General features: G+C 43.9%; 2 protein-coding genes and 1 non-coding gene across 3 annotated transcripts in view; 1 reads left to right on the top strand and 2 right to left on the bottom strand.

Annotated features, from left to right (window-relative positions):
* The window catches only part of EIF4E3 (eukaryotic translation initiation factor 4E family member 3), a 71,032-nt gene extending 60,345 nt beyond the window's left edge, over window positions 1–10,687 (bottom strand). Inside the window, exon 1 of the mRNA XM_045024878.1 lies at window positions 10,600–10,687. The gene's annotated coding sequence lies outside the window, so the exon portion shown is untranslated. The remainder of the gene's footprint in view (window positions 1–10,599) is intronic.
* A 4,366-nt stretch (window positions 10,688–15,053) lies between these two features.
* LOC123375220 lies at window positions 15,054–15,240 on the top strand. Its single transcript, XR_006581344.1, has one exon. It is a non-coding gene; the product is annotated as a U2 spliceosomal RNA (small nuclear RNA).
* Window positions 15,241–17,419: 2,179 nt separating this feature from the next.
* The window catches only part of PROK2 (prokineticin 2), a 224,388-nt gene continuing 219,148 nt past the window's right edge, over window positions 17,420–22,659 (bottom strand). Inside the window, exon 3 of the mRNA XM_045022728.1 lies at window positions 17,420–18,408. Within this exon, the coding sequence (XP_044878663.1) occupies window positions 18,268–18,408 (141 nt within the window). The 3' untranslated portion in view covers window positions 17,420–18,267. The remainder of the gene's footprint in view (window positions 18,409–22,659) is intronic.

Genomic DNA, 22,659 nt, shown 5'->3' on the forward strand with positions numbered 1-22,659 from the left:
CTGGACTGGGACTCAGGACCCTGGGTTTTATTTCTGAGTCTGTTGCTGGCCTGTTGGGTGACTTTGTGCAAAAACCTTTGTCTGTACCTCAGTTTCCCCATCTATAAAATGGGGATAATTATGTCTACCCCCTTAAAGGTGCTTTGAGGTCTATGGGTGAAAGGCAGTAAATAACTAGATATTTGTATTACCTAGCCTCTTCCACCAAAAGAGGTGTTTGTTAGTACTGCGTTCACAACAGACTTTTCAGAAGGTCCTGCAAGGTAATTTATGGGGCTGTGTTGACATACTGTTGCTTTCAAACTTAATGTCCCTAAGTAGGATTTGTATTTAGTGTTCCTTACTTGATTCATATATACTGTATTAAAATAGCATTCCTTTTCTGGGGAACATTATTGTTCAGTGTCACAGACAATACCAGCATCAGCTCATGGTAGCATCTTATTAGCCCAGCTCATATACTGTAGCTCATTTTGCATAGATTATGGCAGGTTAGTGAAAGTTAGCTCCTGCATTATACTGAAAATATTTGTTTATATTGGCAACAAATCCCTAACTTTGAAGTATTTCATGCATTCTTTTCAGATACCCCCGGTGACATCCTCTCTGATGAAGTCAATAGAAGTTTTGCCAATGACTTCAAGAGGGCCAGGATTTCACCCTCTACATGCAAGCAAATAATTGAAATCTAAACAAAGACTGGGTATAAGCATCTCAGCTCTGCAAGACAAAGTGCTGTCATGCCCTCAGAGGCCTGCAGTATTACTGTGCTGAGGGTCGGATGCGGTCAGAAAATGGCTGCGGAAAATGTAAAAAAGGGGGGAAGTTTTGCCCTAGCCATCATGCAGGGGATGAGAGGCCCCCATCCTTGCATGGTCATGTAAGGGCTGCCAGGTTTGCAAAGCTGGAGGACGAGCAGGGGCTGTACAATCAGCACTCCCCTCAAGGCAGGGACTAGGCAGAGCAGAGTCTGTTTCCCCGCTCCCAGCAAGCCAATCTGGCCATGCACAAAGGGAGAGAAAGCTGCATCCCAGAAAGAGGGGAATAAACTAACAAGAGGGCAGAAATTAGGACTGAGTCAGTGCTTTCCTCAGGCTTTGCCTGGGTGCAGTGCAGCTACATGAGACAAAGGGTTGAACCTACAGGCTGCTCTGACTTATGCTGGAGGATTGGCCCAGCATACTCTAGGATCAGAGGCGTGCAAAGATGAGCTTTACACTACACCCATACTCTTCCCTCTCACACACCCAAACACTATGCATGCAGCTCCTGGTCTGGCCCACTGTACTTACATGTAAAATCCTTCCACGCCTGGTGCCCCATCCCACAACCAGTGCTCACCAAGAATTCCCACTGGAGCTTCTCACCACAGAAGTGGCCTCACAGCTTTGACAGTGGAATATTTTTGCCTCCGAGAGCATAAGTCTAAAATATCCAAGGATACAGTATTTGTTTAGATTTCAGCTGAGCTGGTAACTGAGAGGTGTAATCCCACCTTAAAAACCCGTATTTAAAGTTGACAGCTCTGTTGCAAAATAAAATATATTATCAATGTGACTGGGGCTCTAATTTCTAATCCCTCCGCCCAGTATAGACAAAAATAGACTATTGTGATGCATAATCTGAGCCAGAAAGCTGTGATGCTGGCACTGTTCAGAATGTCAAAGAATATAATGAGGCCCAGGAAAAATGAAACCTGTCTTAGCCACCACTCAAGGGAGTGATAAAAATTGGTTGCTCAACAAAAGTGATCTCTTAATAAAGATGGCATAGAATTGTACCCAGTGGGGGAAGAGGTAATTTTGGGTGGTCTCTTAAGACAGGCAGTTGCCTAATAAAGGTGATTACTGTACATTTAATAAAGTTTACTAGATATGCAGCAAATCAAGCTAATTAAGTTTGAAAACAGCAGCCTCTCAGTGAGGCAAGTTGCCACAGTGCAACACAGATCACAAAAGCTTGGTTTCGTTATGTCATAGTGCACTTTTGTACCTTTACAAAGATTTTCCTTCATGAAGACTGGAGTCAGTGTATTTCTTTTGTGAAGTCCCTCAGGCTAACTTTTTCAGAAGTAGGTACTGATTTTTGGGGACCCACCTTGGGCCTTTTTTTTTTAAAAGAGATAAGTATCTAAGACTCCAATTAAAGTCAGGCTCAGAAAAATCAGGCCCAAGGTGTCTAAGGTTGATCACTCCCAAAATTGGAGCATCCATAATTAGAGAATGGTTTTAAATGTCTGTTTTGACATGCTTTGTTCAAAGCCATGGAGGGGATTATTATTTGAGACCATGTATTAAAACTCAGGAGTTCCTGGCTCCCACTCATGCTCAAACCACTCTTCTCTCACTACTACTGCACTGAAGGGTTGAAATTTTCAAAAGTATCTAAGTCTCATTTTCAGAAGTGACCCAAGTTCCCAAGTTACTTTTGAAAATGGGACTTGGGTAAAAATTTCAAAAGCACCGAAGACATGCTCCTGTAGTCTTTGCTCACCTAGAATTGCCACTGACTTGGGGCCCAATTTCATAGCCCTTATATATTGAGTGATTCAGTAATCCTTACTCACATAACAGTCCAAGCTAAGGACTGCAGAATTGGACCCTAAAAGTCTGATTTTCAAAAGGGTCTGAGCAGGTTTCTGGGTGCTAAGCACTTCTGAACATCAGGCCCTATGTGACCTTGAACAAGTCAATTAACCATCCCATGCCTCAGTTTCCCTATCTTTGTAAAAGTACTAATTATTATGGGTGAACAGTCAGTCACTATGCAGGGTTTCGTCAACTAACTGTGAAAGTAAAGCTAAACAGTTTTTAATGTGCATTTCTCTGCATCTTTATTTGTATGTAATTACCTCAGTACTTGTAGCTCCTTTGATTTTGTGGGTCAGGCACATTTGTACTGTAAAATTTTACTGGAAAGCTCTTGAAGCCATCACTGCTCCCTTTGGTTCACACTTTTCACCTGTGTTGTGTCCAGGTTGATAACAGTCAGCAGTTAGCGTGGGAAACTTTTAAAATCATCTTGTAAGGATATGAGGAAGTTATGAAGTCCCAGCTGATTTTAAGCAGTCAGCATAGTACGTTGCAAGGAAGTGGAAACCTAGAGCCAGAAACCTTCACAAGGAATGACAAATAAAAGAAAATCCTTCCCTGAAACTTCTGGCTTGCGTTATTGGTTTTGTAATTAAAATTAACATGTTATAGGTTAAAAGTGAGGATTAGCCATTGGAACAAGCTACCAAGGGAAGAGGTGGATCCTCCATTTCTTGAAGTCTTCATAATCAATATTCTGGAAGATAACTTGTGTTTGACTAGAGCCTATTAGACTCAGGACAGGAGTAACCTGATTCAGTTCTATGACCTCAGTTAGGCAGGAGGTCAGACCAGATGATCGAGTGTTCCCTTCTGGCCTTAAAATCTATGAAAATAGGCACAGGGCCAGATCTTCGGCATTGTCATTGGAGCTACACTGATTTGACCCAGATGAGGATCAGGCCCATAGTTTTCATTTCCCATACGCATACAGTGAGGAAGGACCGATGATGAGGGCCTCTCCCATCAAGTTTGATGGATGAGCTCACCTATTGTGAGTCCTGAGATGGGGCCAAAGACCAATTTTGGAGTTGCAGCCCTGTCTGCAAGTGCCAGAGGCGAAGACAATGGTAGATGAATGTGAGCTGCTTCCAGTTTTATGCCTCACATGTTTCTCCTTGGATGCGGCAATCTACGAGCTCTCAAAGTCCATCGGGCTCAGGTGGTGGAGCTACTGCCATTGGGCCTGGTCAGGGGCTCAAAGCTCCCAGGTGTTGAGATCAGCATTGCAAAATCGGAGGTTAGTCTCGAGAGTGTCTGTGGAGCGTTTTCTTGGTCTTCCCCTAAAACAAGTTCCAGTCTCTTGTTCTCCGTCTGCAATAAATACAGGCACAAAGAGAGCAACCCCCCTTTTTCCTCTTGAACCCACTGTCCTTGGCATCCAGGCATCTCTTTAAAAGCCAACCAACCAGAGGAGAGGGAACAGATTCTTACTAGGTTACTGTAATTAGCCTGTTTAAGGTTAACAATGTCATCTGCCCTGACTAGCTGAATCATGAACAAGACTCTGCTGCTTTGCCTCTGCTCAGCCCAGCTAGGTCCACCACTTGCTGTTTTGGAATTCTGCTTCCAAGGATGCACAAGACAACTCTCCTCTCTCTCCAAAAGCATAAACAGGCCTCCTATGGCAGGTGACAGAGGCCTATAAACATTCCAGTCTATATCTAACAACATAGCCTAAAACGGTAGGCCAGGCGTAGAAGGGAAGGCTGGATGCTGCTGGCCCACGAGAGCTCCCCATTGAGATTTAGATGGAAATTCAACAGGAGCCTTGTAATTTTCTGTAGGGATCTGACAAATAGATAGGAAGCCTTTCAGGAGTTGCTCAGTCCCCATTTTTTTTTACAGTGGCCCATAGGGGCTGGAACTAGGGGTGCTGCTGCACCCCCTGGCTTGAAGTGGTTTCCCACATATACAAGCAGCAAAGAGTCCTGTGGCACCTTATAGACTAACAGACGTATTGGAGCATGAGCTTTCATGGGTGAATACCCACTTCGTCAGGGGCATGTGACATATACAAGGTTCAATGGCTTTCAGCACCCCCACTATACAGATTGTTCCAGCACCCTTGCAGTGGTCAGTGCCGTCCACTCAAAGGCACAGCAGAAGAGAATGCGCAGTGGCTTACTTTCAAAGAAGTGTGTTTTGGGGTTCTGATCTCTCATTCCAACAGGGAGAGAGTAAATTCCCAAACATGTCAGACAACCAAGAGACCATGAAAAAAAAGAAAAAAGAAAAAACCTTGTTTGTTTTATTTATAATTTGTTGCCATATTTCAGAATTAGGAAACAACACTCTAACCAATGTGCACCAGCAGCAGATCAGTCCCTAAAGTCAGTGGAGCTAGACCACTTTACAGCCACTGATGATCTGGCCCATTGTCTTTGGTTAGGTCAATAGTGAGATGTGCTCCCCAGCCTGAAACCATGAGAAAAAACAGAGAAAAATAATAAAAGGGACATCAACAAGCATTAGTTCTCCAGGCTCCGATAGCTTTCAAGGCACCCTCTCGTGTTTGCGAAGCTTTTAGAACACTTGCTCGTGTAGTATAAGTATTACTGCTTGCTTCTTAGTCATTTTAACAAAAAAGTATTGTAAAAATTCCAAAGGGGAAAACAACAAAAGGCAAAGATTTGAGGATTGAAGGCACGGTGCTTTTTGACAATGAGAGAAAGTGGAATGATTTAGTGGAGTATTACCTCACTCCATCGGACTATTCAATCTGTTCCCATCTGTCACCCCCGCGCTCGGAGAGGGAGGGAAGCTGTGGAGCAGTGTGATAGAGTGAAGTAGATGAAGTGGGTTCCCCCCTCCCTGCATTAGGCCTGACATACTAGTGCTGAGCAATATTGCTGTACGCCTCCGGTGTATTACATCACACTGGAAAGGACGGAAGTAACAGCCATCCCTCTCTATACAGCGCTAGTGACCCTGCCCCCGGAGTGAGTACGGTGTTCGGTTCTTTGCACCATGTTACCAAAAAGACACCGCCCAAGTGGAATGAGATCAGACAAGAGTAGTCAAAAGGATCAGGGTCTGGACGCACTGATTGATGAGAGCTTGATATGTACAGCTGAGCTAAACTACGACTAAGGGGAGAGACTGTGGGCGTAAGTGCCAAGAGCTATAACTAGGAGCAGTGGTATGAAATTAAGAAAGAAAAAACGTAGGCTGAATATCATGAGAAAAAAAAAAGTCTTCCTGACAGCAATATTTATTAAGCTGCAAAACAGTCGTTTCTCAAGGGAAGTTCGGGATGCTCAATCACTTGTTACGTTTAAAAGTCAGCACGGACATAACTCTGAAGGAAATGGTCCCCTTGTGACCAAGAGAAGGACTGGATGATCTAACAAGTTGTTTCCCTCTCCAATCTCTATGGCACACATTGGATCAAAATCTCTCCTGCCCTTGGGCTGCTTTCTCTGGTCAGACTGTAAGCTCTTCAAGGCACGGACTGTCTCTTTACTACGTGTGTGTAGCACACATAACACAAAGGAGCTCGGGTCTGGGCTGGAATCCCGAGGTGCTAACGTAATACACACAAAGTAAAAAGGAGCTTGAGCCACAGCTCCCTGAAGTTACAGCAGCTTTGTCATTGACTTCAGTGCGCTTTGGATCAAGCTCTGTGGGTGAAATCCAGGCTCCACTGAAGCCCAAGAGAGTTTTGCCATTGACTTTAATAAGCCCAGGATTTCACCCTAAAAGCTGCATCCATGGGACAGAAGTAGTAAGAAAAAAAATAAATTACTGATGTGGAGAAATCACAAGTAAAAATGAGTGAGAGAGAATGCATGGAAGCAGTCACCAAAGGTTCCACCCCTGAGTTTGCCTTCCTGGTAGACCGTGCTAAAGACCCCAGACCCTCTTTCTCATGCCTTTGTTCTAAGATATCTCAACCCAGGAGTAGGTCTGATTCTACAACCATTAAAGTCAATGGCAGCTTTGTTTGATTGTAAGCTCTTGGCAGCAGGAGCCATGTCTTTGTATTTGTTCTGTAAAGGGTCCTAACATACTTTTGCATGCTCTGCGTAAAAACAACACAGTTAGTGCTCTGGAATGCTTATATATATATATATAAAAAAAAGCTCAGTCTTGCGCTTGTTTAGTTGGAACCAAGCATTTTCACTGTGTTTCTGAACTGTGCTAGGTCCTTGGGATCTGCAAAGCTGCATTACAATTAAAACAGGGTTTAATCCCATCCACATGGGCTGGTCTTGTGGTCGAGGCACTGGCCTAGAACTCAGGAGGCCTGGGTGCAATTCCAGTTCTTCACTAACTTCCTGTAGGACCGTGGGCAAGTTGTTTCTGTGGCTCAGTTCCCCATCTGTGAAATGGGAATAGTGAAAGTGCCTTTCTCCCACTTTGTCTTGTTTAGTGGAACTGTAAACTTTATGGGGCAGAGACTTCTTTTACTGTGTATTTGTCCAGTGCCTAGCTACAATGAGCCCCAATCTTGGTTGGGTACTCTAGGTATTACTGAAATACAAACAATAACAACTGGATTCCTAAACATGTTAGTTTTTGTCATGTTGATGGTACCTTGCCTCCCTTTTCCACAGCCAAGTTTTCCTGATACCTATTAGGGAATTTTCCCCCTACCCCATGTCTCCTTCAGCTATTTGAAGGCAATACTGTGATGCACTTAGAAGACTTAGAACAGGCCTGGCTTTTCTTCCCTGTAGTTATAGGAATAGATAATACCCCTTTAATTTGTGAGCCTTGTAGTGGTGCTCTCCACAGTCTTGGTGTTAGAAGCCATCAGACCCCAACCAGAGCAGCAGTGTGTGTATGTTTAGGCCTCGCATGTTGCGGATTTTCAGTAGATGTGGTTATTTGGATCCAACAGTGCCCTTCTATTTCTTTCATATTTGTTGCATAAAGATCACGAGACGCAACATTTCCTATCTGTATTCATTCTGCAGCTTCCAATAAAACGCACCATTGCCTTTCTACCACCAAGACCATAGCTTGAATATTGCACACTGCAGAACAAACAGTAGAGATGTGCAGCAGCTTGCAGGACCTACTCCACCAGGGCTGCCATCTTGGATTCCCTTCTCTGAGGAAAGGGTCACTCATGTCTGTGTTTGGGAGAGTTAATCGCTTCTTTTTGCATTTTAAATTCCTCCTCTTCCGACAACTCCCCAATAGACCTGCAGCTCCCTCCTTGCTAGAGTAAGAACTGCAGTCTATTCTCATTACACTGTGTCAGAATTTATTCACAGATAGATCTCTGATTGAGGAGTCTGAAGTCCAGAAACGCCCCCCAAACACACTCAGCCCTCCTGCCCCATTAGAGCTGTATGCTCCCTGAACAAAACAAGGAGTTGCTATGTAAGCCAATGGTTTACAAGGCTCTATCTATGTCTGCACCCTGCGCAACATTTAATAGATACATTTGTGCACTTTACAATTCAAACCACTTGCAAGCCTGGGGCCAGTTTCTCTAGGATGCTACGGCTCCATTCTGGTGATGCAAAGCAGCTGATGCATACCAGTGAATTGGGCATATATATCTGACCGCTTGCACATTATTGGCCTAATTCTGCATTCTGCAAGCACCCACAACTACCACTGAGAAGGAACAGAGGAGTCACGCTGTGTTAGATGTGCATTAAAATCTTCCAGATTCCTGGGTCCATGTTACTGATTGATGATGACGCGAGTGCTACTCACTGAGTTTGGTAACTGGTTTCAAAAAACCTTATTTTGTCTTTAAAAAGAGTCCTGCCACTCCTTGTGATTCTTCTAACGCCTGCTGGAAAACACATTATGCGTCGTCAAGATCAGACTCCTGAGACATCTTGTTTAAATCAAGGGATTCTGAACACCTTCTGTTTCTTTTGAACAGCCATCTGTGCAGCAATAATAAGATGTGGCGCTAAAGGGGGGCTGTGAACAAGGGCCTTAGTTTGAGGTCAGACTTGCCGGTATTGTACATCATTAAGGTGCATTATGTTGACAAGGCAAATGAGTAAAAAGCCTCTTGTAACGGGGTCGGACCCACCTCACGCGAGTGCCTCCTGGCTGGGTGGGTGTCTGCACCTTTCTCAGTCTGTAGCGACCCCTGTTGGTGGTTTCTCAGGCGGCTTCGGTGACTCAGGCCGAGTCACACACAAGTCTGTATGTGAAACACAACTCAAGCAGACCCCTTCCAGGGTATGCGTCCAACAGGGCCTTTCAGGTGTCCTCAGCACGGACTAACTGTAGCTTTCCCCAAACTCAGTCCATAATTACTCCCACTGTCTTTACACAGTCCCAGCCCAGGTCTGGGGCCGTGCCCCAAGGGCTTCCTCCCTGAAGCTGATATTTTCACCCTCTCGGTGCCTTCCACTGACCACAGCTTTCCAGCTGAGTCATTAATTTCAAGTCCCCTTTCAACAGTGTATCAGAGTCCAACAGAGTCCAGTACCACTAACCCTCTTCAGGGGTTTTCAGTCTCCTTTCTGAGTGCTAGGCCACTGCCCTGTGGCAGGGGGGCAGGGGGGGAAAATCCAGGCTGCCCACTAGTCTGAGTCCCAGCCCAGGTCTGACCCGGTGGTGCCCAGGGCAGCTCTCCCTAGAAATGCCCAGGTCAGGGCAGGCTGCAAAAAGGAGAGCAGATATTCCCAAGACTGGTGGGTAACGCTGAAGTTAAACTCCCAGCCCGTCAAAAACTCTGCTCCTGATCCCCACATTGGTTATCAAGAAGAAAAAACAACAACAACAACAGTAATAATAATAATAATAAAAATCATACAATCCCCTTTACTGCATTCCAGTTCTCTGCCTCCCGTCAGCACCTAGGTCCAGTACAGTGAGAAGTTATTTGAAACTCTGCTCAGTATACAAACTTCTTCTGACCCCCAAAGGGTTGGCCACGTTACCAGGTTAATATGAGTTTGGATCTTACCCAAAATACCACGCTGCCAGCCAGTCCTTTAGTATCTAAAACTAAAGGTTTATTATAAAGAAGAAAGAACAAGAAGAGAGTTGTTAAATGGTAAACCAGTCACATACATACCCCCCACGGCAGGGAGCCTGTCTCCCTGTGTGTTTGCAAAGCACCTAGCCCACTTTGGATGCTGTATAAATTAATAAGCTTTGATACTTCAGAGTCATTTTGTATTGATCAGACAGTTGTATAGCCACAGTGAAGGAGGATTTACATTTGAGGGTGGAGAAGCTCAATAGCATGACCGACGTTTTCTTAGGTAGTCTGAATGTGCTATAAAAGGGTTTCAAATTAATGAATTATGCTGAGAAGCGGACACCTAGACTCACAATTCCCTGGAAAGTCAACAGGTTGAGTGACAGAGGCCCAGCCCCCCCCAAAAAAAGTATTTAGGTACCTAACTCTCACTGAAATCAATGGGAGTTAGGCACCTACATATCTTTAAAGATCTGGGCAAACATCCATAGGCCAAACTCATCTCACAGCTCTGGGGCTGTAAAGGACACTTAGCCATGGAAATGGTGCATTTCCACTATGCAGGCAGGTAGGTGGATAGGCAGGAGCAAACCTGCAGCATGGAGTCCAGCTACGTCAGGCTCTTTGCATGACAGTTCACAGGAGGTCAGTGGGAGGCTGGCAAAGAATCAGCTACTGCACCAATTCACTGGTTCTGCCCCCCATGGCAGGTGCATACTGGGGCTTCAAATGGGTCCCACACTCATTAGGCTCAGCTGCAATTGCTTTAGAGCCAGAGATGGAGAATTCCTTTCCCCTGGCCATTGTGCAGAGCTAGCCAGGGCACAGCCCACAACTCAGGATGGTTCCTGGCTCTGTCGCCCCATACCCACAGTGGCTCCCAGGATAGGGGCACATAGTCACTGCAGAAGCAGCACTACAATGCACCTGCATTCTAGTTGGCAATGGCCCTCTGTGTAGTTCACCACACACACTTATTCCTAGCTCTATAGCTATCATGATCTTAAGAAATTCCTGCAGCTAGGAAGATTCCGTGCATGGGCTCGTGAACAGACCCATTGCAGAAACAAGATGGATGATATAAATACAGGCTCATACCTTTCTGATGCTGCACTGGAAAAATCTCTCTGCACTCCTGTTTCTGAAACCTGTGGAGTGGGTTCCTTGTGGTCCTAATGCTCCCCTGTTTTACACCTGTGCAGATTGAGTGCAAAGTGGATGTAAAACTCTAGCCAATCAGAATTCTCTACTCATGTACCCAGTGGGTGTTTCACACCCACTTTCCCTAGATGTAGATGGCTAAAGCAGGTGCAAGAGAGTGGAGATGCAAAGTCACTGGGCCAGATCTTTGTTCCCTATCCCCTCAACATGCTTTCCCCTGCACCAGCAGCACACTGCCTGGGGAATTACTCTAATCTCTCCTGGTTAGCATAGTATGTGTGTGTCAGAGGCATAACTGATGGAAAGGGGGAATAGCTTGAGAGCTGCTGTGGTCTGCTGATCCACTTGTGCCACAATGATTCTTTGGGGGAAGGAGAGGAGAGCATTGCACCTGGGCTCAACTTAGAGAAGCCACGAGGTTGCTCTGAATTGTTCCAGGGGGTCACACTGGCTGCAGGATCAGGACAGCTGCACCCAGATAGCACTTGATTGGGACATTCAAAGGGACCAAAAGGGAGTTAGGTGCCCACTGAAAGTCAGGAGGAGTTGAGCACCTAACTAATTTAGGCCCCTTTGAAGATCCCAGCCTTTCTCCTGCTGAGCCAGGTGCAGCACCAGTGCATCTGAGGACCTGGAACATGTAGAGGTGGGGGAAGGCAGCATAGGGCTGAGACAGCTTCCCCTTTGCTCGCCTTGTGCTGGGCTCAGATTTGCTGGCAGATCCCTGTGTGTAGCACGTGCCAGAATTTGGCCAAGGATATGAGGTGGACGTGACAGGACTAGGATAATACAGGTGGGAAAAGTGGAAGGTTGTTGCTTGAATAAGGTCCATATGGCAGCTGTAATGGCAACTGAGAGGGGAAGTGGAAACTGCAGCAGTTATAAGTTACGTATATAAATAGATGCTGTAGAGAACTGGGATGTCAGTAACAAGAATATATAAAGCTCAGAACAATATGCAAGCTAAGAGGTGAGGGTTGTGACCCACTATATGTGCCTGGTCAGGGAAGTAAGGGAGTGAAAGGTGCCTCCTTATATCCTACTCCCTGACATGGGCTATATCACAGCACATGGAGGAGAGGAGGGAGGTTCCATATTCCACTCCCCTTCCCCTGATGTACCAGCTCAGTGGCAGGGGAAATAATCTGTGCAAGGCATGGGGCTGGCTCACATTGCTCCCTCCTGGAGCAAGGCAAGGCTGGGGTTGGGCGGGGGAGGAGAGCAGGGAGCAGACTGTGACCCTCCACGCCACGATCCGGTTTATTCCTCGAGCTGTGCAAGATGCCATAGATTTGCCAGTAGGTTTTGTCCAAAGAGAGAGGAATTGACATTCTAGCCCCACTGTTTTTTATCACAGAGAGATACATGGAATGGGAACACTATTCACAGCTGGAACCTGATAAAGTAGTAAGTAAATTTCCCTACGGGTAAATTCAGCAGAAGTCCTTCAAATCCTACCTACCCTTTATAGAGCATGTTCCATCAGGAGGTCTCATAATGCCACAATGGAGGGTAGTAGCATCATCCCCATTTTACAGATGGGTAAACTGAGGTACAGAAATTAAATGACTTGTAAACACTCACCTAGCAGGTCAGTGACAGAACTGGGAATAGAATCCAGGTCTCCAGAAGCCCAGTCTAGTGGGCTGTTCACCACAGACCATTCCCTCCTGCTTAGATAAAGGCAATCAAATCCAGGTCTTGTATATGCTGTGATTCCACTGTCTTGGCATTCACCTCTTAACTTGCCCAAGAAAGCCCTTCTAAGCCCATCACTGGTATTACAATGAAAGTCAAACCATAAGACCGTAGGATCTGGTCATTTTCAAGCTTTCCATTAAGCTACAAAAGCCAACCACTGAGTGCAAAATAAATAGACCACATGTTTTTTTACCAAAAGTCAAGATTAGTTACCATTGACAAAGCAGGTTTGGGGTTTTTCCTCCTTCCCCTGTTAATGAACATATCCAAATCACAAACAAAGGCACAGTAACACACAGAGACATACTGTCAGAAGAACTAATTATCTATCACAGGGGATGATGGGGGTCTTCCTTGCAGACAGAGGCCTGAGAAGCCAATAGTCCTGGCCTAGAATTTTTACCCAATATTATGTCAAGACAAATAGTGTAGCATAAAAGTCTGAAGCAACACCTTAATGGCAGGGCTAGCTACCCACTATCCCATTGTCTCTGCTGACTAAATTTTGATATGGCCCTTAGGTAAAAAAACCAGTTCAGCTAAAGGTTAAGGATAACAGGGAGGGAATGCCTCACCGTGAACATTTTGAAATACTCGGTGTCAAATGAAGCAAAACTGAAGTGTGTCATGGTTTTCGGGTGAGGGGGTGTTCCACTGCAGAGAGAAATTGAGGGAACTTTTCAGCTGTAGTTAATGCATGAAATATTCACTGGGACAGGTAAAGGGTGTTGACTAAGGCAGAGTTTAGGAAAGAATTTGAGTGGAATAAGCCATATCTTTATCTACAACAGTCATGCTAAGCGCTTATTCCTGCCAACCCAACCTTCATTTAACATGTGAGAATTAACAAGGCTCAAGTGGCTAAAATCAGGGTTATGGTAATATTAACACAAAGTGACTATTCCATGGCATGGGAAATACTATACCAGACTGGTGATTCATTTAGTCCAGTTTCCTGTGGCTGACAATGAGCAGAACAAGCTGCTTCACAGAAAGGTGCAAGAAACTCTGTTATGGATAATTATGGCATTAGAAGCATCTTCCTAACCCCCACTAATTAGTTAGTGATTGGCTCTGAAACATGAGAGTTTAGAGCCCCTATACATTGCTACAACCTTATCTAATATCATTATGGATGGTCTCATTACCCGGCTAAATCTCTAATCCCATTAAAAGTTAATTGGCATGAGTTAACTACAGCAGTTGCTCTGCTTCTGTGTGATAAAATCTGCTAGGATTTCTATCTGATGGACAGCTCTCTAGTAGTCTTTGCTCACACTGATACATAATGGGAGTATTGGCTTCAGGTGAGTTACTCCTTATTTATGTGAGTGTGCAATGAGCTGCAGGCCCTGTGTCCTCTTGTATGTTGTCACAGCTCTGCGCACAGTATCACTGCTCAGTAAGAAATAATAGCCTAAGACTGCCTGGATATGTGCATAGACTACAGTATACTTTTGGGGTGCCATGGACCTGTTTCTCTTCTCATGGGTGTGAACTAGGGGTAACGCCACTGAGGTGACAGCATGCTATTGAAGTCAATGGAGTTACACCTGTGTAAAAGTAGCATAAGGGAATGGAGACTCAGGCCCCAGATTTCTGAAGCCTGCTCTCATCTGCAGCCTTGGGCTCATTTCCTTGACCTTATGTGTATTGCCAATAGCTTTACTGAGTTCAGTGGAGCTACTCTGACATCAGCTCCTGGTTTCCAAGGCTGACTGGCCTAGAGTTAGCCTTTACTCTGGCAGAATCAGGCCCACAAAGAGAAAAACAAAAACGAATCCATCCATTGGATTCGAATGCTTGTGCTCTTAAGGCTCTTGGACTGAAGCTCTCACCAAATTATTCAACCCTGAAAGATTTACAAAGATCCCTCCTACAAAGGCAGAGCAAATTAAGACCCTCGGAGACTTCAGATTTGATTCTCCCTTGTGTTCTATAGCCATTGACACCTCCGCCACATGGATGCAAAATGGTTATAGAACAGTCCTGTTCCGATGGGGTAGCATCTTAACAAGTGCAAAGTAGGTGTAAGGTGGCTGTACACAATGCAAGACAATGGAGAATAAGGTCCTTCATTGTTTTATATGCCAGTGAGTTCTGACTTGGGAATAATAGTTGATGCCATCAAGTATGACATCCTTAGCCAAGCCCGTGAATGTGCTCCTGCTGAATTCTCAATTCTGCTGTCATGCTTTTGGGGGATACAACTGTGGGAAGACAGACTTTTACTTGAGCTACGCTTGGGACATTGCACTTCCTAGATTGGAACTTTGATTTTCTGAATAAGTATGTTATGGCAATTATTTAATTAGGAGAGAGCTTGCTCTTGGATCATCTGTTTACAACTGGGAGTAGCCGATGTCTTGGAAGTATGAGTAAGGGATTTTATCGTGGTGGAACATGGTAAGGAACTCCTCCACCTTCTGGCTGCACCCAGTAATTCACAGATCTGTTTCTTGGCTTTGTGGTAAAGGAAGTGTAAGCACTTGCTGTGTATCAAATGTTACCATCATTCTGTGCTTTGCTGGCTCTACATCTAGATCCTCTCAACTGGCATAGAGTTGAATATGCTGATTATGCACTATATGTATCTTATGACTTTAAAAACAAACTGTGTATTTGTGGATAATCTAAGCACTCTACCCAGATGTACAGAGACTCTTTTCTCAATATTCTCTTAATGTTATATAATTTTAACATTAGCTTAATAAAAAAAAGTTATCTGTTCTTATCAGTTTAATATCTGATATGTCCTTTATTAGAGGACTGTATATTAAATTGATTTTTGAAACAGGGGGATGGAATAGGAGCGTGCTCTGTCCACACCATGCGTTGACCTAGTATTGCAGTGCCTCTAGGAACGGTGCATCTCCTTTTGGTGAGAATATTCTGGTTAGAAAAGCAGACCAAGTTTCACTGGGAAGATGCTGATTTTGTATGGTTTCTTTAAAATGGGAAAGTAACTCAAATACTTTCCTGGTGGACTGTTTTCTCTAAATAGACAACCTAGTCTAAATTCTCCATTACTGAGGGACAATCTTCACCCATTGATATATTTTGCTTTCCGCCACCAACTCTCTGTATAACTTTTTTCATGAGTAATGTACCCGAATGCAGGGATGCTAAACATATAAACTGTATTCTTAAATTCATTCACCTAAATTTGGGTTATTGCTGGATTATGCACTATATGTATCTTATGACTTTAAAAACAAACTGTGTATTTGTGGATAATCTAAGCACTATACTCAGATGTACAGACACTTTTCTCAACCTATGTATTATATAATTTTTTAACATTAGCTTTAATAAAAATTTTAAATCTGTTCTTATATTTTAAAAAAGGGTAGAAATGTCTCCTTAACCCTTTGTTCCAGGGTCAGTAAGAAGTGAGTGCCAGTCAGCAAAGGGTGTACTAAGTACCATTAACCAATTTTTAAAAGGTAGTTTTACCTCTTACACTCATGGTTTATGTGAAATGCTGCCTATGTCTACATTCTGTCCTTTGATTAGCTCCATAGCTACTAAACCAATTATTTGTTTCCCATGTCATATGTTTATTGTAGGCAGATGCTTCTGGATCTCCTCCTTAAATCTGGAAAATCACTCACCTCCAAAGTTGTAGCGTAGCATCATTTAGGTGCATCACATTAAATCATGTATCAACTGTACATTCAAATATGAAAGCTGAGTCAAAAATCATTTATCGAAGAGCAACAAAACAGTGGTGTGTTTTCAATGCACAGGTCCTCAAGCACATGCCCTTGCTAAATAACATACACATTACAGCTGGACTGAATTGAAGGCAGAAGCCCTGTCTTGACTTGTATTAGGAGATAGAATTGTCTCTGAAGTGCTACGGCAAGACTGACGAGGATATCATAGAACATCAGGGTTGGAAGGGACCTCAGGAGGTCATCTAGTCCAGCCCCCTGCTCAAAAGCAGGACCAATCCCCAGACAGATTTTTGCCCCAGATCCCTAAATGGCCCCCTCAAGGATTGAACTCCTAACCCTCTGTTTAGCAGGCCAATGCTCAAACCGCTGAGCTCTCTCTCTAGGATGGCTGTGCTTCCAGGGTGACTAACAAATTGCAGACACCTTGATTGTCTGAAGTGATGCATGGTGGTCACACAACCAGAACCACCATAATCTACACCAACACAGTCAAGGACAGTTTCTCTGTTCTTCTAAGGCCATTTTACGCAAATGAGGCAGAGGGAGCATTCTGTTTTGCAGGGGTGGAAATCCTGTACCAGCTGCCCCAACCCCACTGTAAGGGGAACAGGAAGGTGGCATGAAGTAGAACTCTCAGCTACACCCAATATTCCACTGGAAGCTTCCAAAGAGGGACAACTAACTTGTACTGGCATCAGGCAGCTTTGAATCGGGGAGATGCAACCTGCTCTCAGTGGCTCCCCCTTCTCCATTCCATCCAAGCTCCACAAGAAGAAATGGAGGAGCATCAAGACCACAATGTTCCTCTCCTGGGGGTCCATGGCAGTGCATGGAAAGGTATTTGTTGACAAGGCCAAGGTATTTCCCATCCCCTCTGACTTTAACACACTTTGCTTTAATACACCAGAATACAACTTGTCTCAGAACAGTAAAGCAGCAGAAAAGGAACTTATTGTTGGAAGATGAATGGCTCCCTTTTTCTCCTTCTGGGTCTATAGACACAACTGGTGGTAGACAAGTGTGAGAAACTCACACAAACTATAGGAATTCTTACCATGGCATTGACAAGTTACATGGTGTTTCATAAAAATCACACTCTACGTATATCTGACAGGCTTCAGACACTTGGGGGCACATGCCTAGCAAATGCCTTGATGTTAGCGCCAAGAAAATTCTCCGTTATTCAGGTCACATCAGCTAAGAATCTGCTGGAAACTTGCATTAGGGAGCTTTTAGTGTATGAACCATGGAGTTTCCTTAGAAATATATAAAAGTGTGTACTCTTTTATGGACCTACTTTTAGGGAACTTTGTTAATTTTGGTCTGTGATATATGTAATAGCAGTTTACATGGAATAAAAATTGAAGACCAAAGTGACAAAAATAATGCTATAATATTAAAATAAATCAAATGATATACTGCCATTATTCTGATACAGAATTTTTACACAGCAATATTAATACATGTACATGACAAGAAGTCAGGCGGCCTCTTAGAATAGATTTTAGGGGTTCTTTTAAAATATAAACTACATTTTAATACATAATTTCAGATGAGCAGCACGTTTTATGCCAGATTAAGTAACAAGTCTTTCTTCTCTTTGAACACTAAAACAACATATAGAATTCTTTGAACACTTTTTACACTTAGATGCTTTGGTTTAATGTGACAGTTTTAAAAAATGTAGAAGCTACACCTATTGGTTAAATTGTTAATGTAGTGATGCACCTAACCTACGAATACTATAATAATTACAATAAAGTTACCAAATTTAATCTAAATACACTTCTTTTGACAGTCATCTTATGCTTGGCTCTATACTTCTGTACAACCCGCCCCCAAACACACACACACACACCCCACATTTTTAATCAAGCTTATTCAAGTATAAAAATATTGGCCAAGAGTTACCAAGCGACGAGTGATTTTGGAAGCTTCCATTTCTGGGCCCTGTCGGGACATTTTAAAGGGGCATGATTTCCGGAAAGTGCTATAAAATTGCCAATCACTCCCCTTTAAGATATCTCAGTTTGGGCATCCAAAAATGGAAGCATCTAACAGCAGTAGTCCCTTATGAAAATCTTGGCCATAACACCACAGTATCTCAATGTTTGTTTTCAACGTTTACGAGGCAAGAACGTATGTTAAAGAATTTCCTCTGGCATATAACTTGTTAATCACAATAACAAGGAAAAATGTAAATACATGAAGTGCCTGTTTATGGTTAAGAACTGCTCCTGCTAAAAAAAAAATCTTCGTTTCTGAACTCTGGTAAACATTTGAATCTGCTAGGAGATATCCGTAGGCAGGCCAAGTTAGGCAGACATGGGCAGGTGTGATGCATTCTTCTCCCAAGAAACGGGACCTGGAAGCAAGTATTGAAAAGGTCAGAAGTGACAAGAGGAAGCAGCGTCAACAGCAGGTAGCAATAGTACACATTGGTATGCTGAGATGGAGGCAGTGACACGAGGTCATCTTTTCCTCCAATTTTATAAATAGGCATATTGTAAAAATGCATTAACCTTAGTCATCAGGTCCCTGCTTTTTCATCTGTACTTCATACTGGTATCTGCGTGCAGTGATCTAGATGGACTCCTGCCTTCATGACTCTTTGCTCTGTACTGCCATTACAAAGCAGCCACAAAGCAGCATAATTGGCCATAGGAAGACCACCCAACTGGAGAAGAATTACCTGGTGGCATACAGCTCACATAATGGTTTCTATGTGTCACTCCTGCTTCTGCCCCCACTATTCCCTGTGCCCAGCAATTCCTGGCTTCTGTAATGGCTTGTTGGCCTTAACAGTGCTCTAAATTATGTCCAGAGAACAGATAGATCAGGACTGGAGAAGTTCAAGCCACCTTTGTGCACAATTTCAAGTTGTGCTGTGCTTTTCTTGGTGTGTATATCTATATTAAATTGACAAAACCCCTGCATTAAAAAAATGTTGCTTGTGCCAACTTAACTCACTTCCCTTGTGCATATGCATTATGATACAGTGTTTGGTTACATGATAATATACTCTTTTTCCACAGGATCCCTGCCTTATTCAGCTCTAGCATCTACTCAGCATGTGTGAAATATGGTTTTGCAATTTGGCCAAATTTGGGCATATTTTTATGGGGACAGCAAAAGGTACATCCCTGCGACAAAGGCCCTGCTCATAAGCCTGGGGACACTTAGCTTTCCAAGAAAAGATCACTAGATTTTTTTTAAAAAACAAAACACATTTCCCCCCCCCCCCATTTTATTCTTGGAAACAGATGAAACATTTTGGCTGAAACCTTCCAAAAAGCTCAGCCTGAGGCAGACACCTGGCATGGGAAATTTCAGCCCAAGTAGTTAAAGTTTGACAAAGCTACAAGCAATTGAAAACAAGGTCTTACAATGGGAAGTGTCAGGCAATGTTAATCACAGGCAGTGCTACTAGCCATGCCTATAATACAGATCTGTAGATTTAGAACATAGGAACATCTTTTCCTTCCAGTTCTATTATTTCACAAAATTAAATGAAAGTAATTTGACTCTTTTTTGCCATAAAGCTCAAATATGTCTGTTGCATAAATTACAATCTAATATTTCTATTATAGAAGTGCTGAGAGGGCTGTACATATACATATGAAGACATTGGGGGATGATTCTCCTCTTACTTACACCAGTTTTATCTTAGTAAAACTCCTAACTTATTTATATTAGTGGGAAAGGAGATTCAGACCCAGCACCTGTGACCCAAACAACCTGCAGCCTAAGAAATCCTGTTGCGTTTCTCTTTTATGTGTTACAGAAAAAGGCTTGTCTTGGAATTGTTCTCTGCTATGACCTAGAGGTGTGTGTGAAAAAGAATGGGATTAATTTAAATGCAGAGTGAGTGAAACTCTCCAAAAGGATAATACAAATGTATTCCTCAGTCTAAAAACTGAGCAACTCTCAAACAGCTACTTACCATGTGATACTCTCATACCACACCTCTACCTCAGTATAATGCTGTCCTTGGGAGCCAAAAAATCTTACTGCATTATAGATGAAACCACGTTATATCAAACTTGCTTTGATCCACCGGAGTGCACAGCCCCCCCGCCCCCGAGTGCTGCTTTACCGCGTTATATCCGAATTTGTGCTATAACCTGATAGATGTTAAGGTCTTCTTCGAAAACGATGGACGAACATCATATCGGGGTAGAGGTGAATCCCGAACCTAACCATGGGCCCAATCCCACAAGTGCAATCCCACAAGTGCAATCTCCAGTGAAGTCGAAGGGAGTTTCATTGCCACATATGACAGATTCAAACCCAAGGAAACCAACACTTATATCCTTGCATGCTTGTCACTAAAATGGCACATTGCACTTGGCCAATAAGGACAGAGGCAAGTGGAATGTGTCCAAGTAGCTAAAAAAAAATATTAAAAAGTTGAAAAAACCCCACATACAAAGCAGCTTAAAGGCACCTGTCTTGGCAGCAGTCAGTGACTGCGGGGAGGACAACGTTCACCCTGAACTGTAGTGGTCTCCCCCAGTTTGACACTCAAGCCCAAGCAATTTAAATGTCCTGAGGGGCCCACACAATTTCAAGGCCTCACCAAGCAATGTCTGTCAAGGAACCCCCAGTGTGGGGAAATCCCCAGCTGGCAAAGGGCCAGCATACATGGCTCCCATGCTCTCCCTGATGCCGCCTGAGGAGAGAGGGAGGGTGAGTGGAGTGCAGTGCTCTCAGACTACGCCCAGTTGGCATACAGTCCCTGGGGAGCTTTTGCCAGTCAGCACAAGTTAGAGCAGGCCCTGTTCTAACCAGAGCTGGGGCAGAGAATCAGGGAGCCATAATTGTCATCTGCTCCCTTTCCCCCCACCCCTTTATTAGGTTGCCTCGTGTCAGGGGCTGGAGCCACCCTTTGCTAGGCACTTCCCTAGGCTAGGCAGAGCCAGTTTTTCCCCACAGCTCAGTAGGAAGCAGGCAACGGATCAGCGACTCTCTCCTCTCTGCAACATAGCAGGCAGCCAGCAGGGGAACTGCTTACCAGCTGCAGTCGGGAAGGAAGAACAGCTGCTCAGAGCACAACTGGCTCACACCAGAGCTGCTGCTGATGCTGTAGGAGGAGTGGGATGCAGTTGAGAAGGCGGCGCCCACCGCTGCCTCCTCAAAGCCATGGGGCTGATCCAAACACTTCAATTTAGAAAAATTACAAGGGGCAGCTCAGGGAGCACGTTTTCCCCATCCACAATCATGACATTTTCCACCTCATAAAATTGACCTTAAGGGCCACAGATTGCACAGCATTGCCCTAGAGATACGGTGACTGATGCATTACAAACAGAGAGAGAGAGAGAGATCTGACAGGACACAAATTCATCTTCATAGTCACAGGGTGTACATTTCTGGGTTGATCCTTAGTGAAACAACGGTTTAAACCTTTTGCTGTACAATATGTACAGAAATAACAGTTTACTCATTTTATACATGGAAAAGTATGTTGGGGTGTGGGGGGAGATTGGTGTTTAATTTGGGAGGAAGGACTGTCCAGTGATTAGGGCGTAGCCTAGTATTTAGGAGACCTGGGTTGTAGTTCCTGCTCTACCACAGACTACCTGTGTGATCTTGGGCAAATCAGTCTCTCTGTTCCCCATCTGTAACATGGGGATAACACCACTGCCCTACCTCCCAGGGGTGTTGTGAGGATAAATATGATAAAGATTGTGAGGTGAGCAAATGGGGGATGGACTTTAAATAGAAACTAAAGGGCAGGTCTGCACTAAAAAGTTACATCAGCCCAGTTACAGCACTCAGGGGTGTGAAAAATCCATATCCCTGAGTGACGTAGTTAAACCGACTTAATCCCTCACGTAGAAAGCACTAGGACAATAGAAGAATTCTTCTATCAGTGACGTTACTGCCTCTTTGGAGGTGGATTCACTACAGCCATGGGACAACCCCTCCCATCGCTGTAGTGAGTGTCTACACTGAAGCGCGGACTTAGCCTAAGGAACAGTTTTCTGCAGTAAGTGAAATGCTTTTAGTGGTCTCAGAACAGTTGCTACCAGTCAGGAGTCCACCACACAAACTCATCATGTGTTATTTAACACAGGTGAGAGTTTCTGCCCAAGTGAGCGCAAGGCTAATCTTTCATGAAGACTAAATTGCCTCGCAATGCAGGTTAGTCTTTGCAGAGCGCGTTTAAATTCAATGGCAAAACAGTGTGGGCAAGTATAAACTGAAGGTGTGTGGTTTGTACCTGACCTGCAGACGAATGAAATGTTTCAATACTCAGCAGTCCTGGTCTCTCAATCCTCACACACTAAATATTTAAAGGAGAGGAAAGAAACCTTGAGAATAACAACAAACTCATTGAACAATTAGGTCCTGATTTTCATTTACAGTGAAGCTTCCTTACATCCCTCTGTTAATGAAAGGGGCCTTAAAATGGGAGTAAGTGACATTACTTAGTGCAATCTGGTTCCTAATACCTTACTGGAAGATTTAAGGGTATATTTTTAGCTAGACTGAGACCTGTATTTTCTTTCAGGAAATGAATTGCAGACTCAAAGTTGTGACGTTGTGCCTACAATCAGCTAGTCAGAGATACAACTAATTTGTACGGCACTCACAGATCTGAAATTAGTAT

This window comes from Mauremys mutica, chromosome 7 (assembly GCF_020497125.1).
Source record: "Mauremys mutica isolate MM-2020 ecotype Southern chromosome 7, ASM2049712v1, whole genome shotgun sequence".
In the NCBI taxonomy this organism is placed as follows: domain Eukaryota; kingdom Metazoa; phylum Chordata; order Testudines; family Geoemydidae; genus Mauremys; species Mauremys mutica.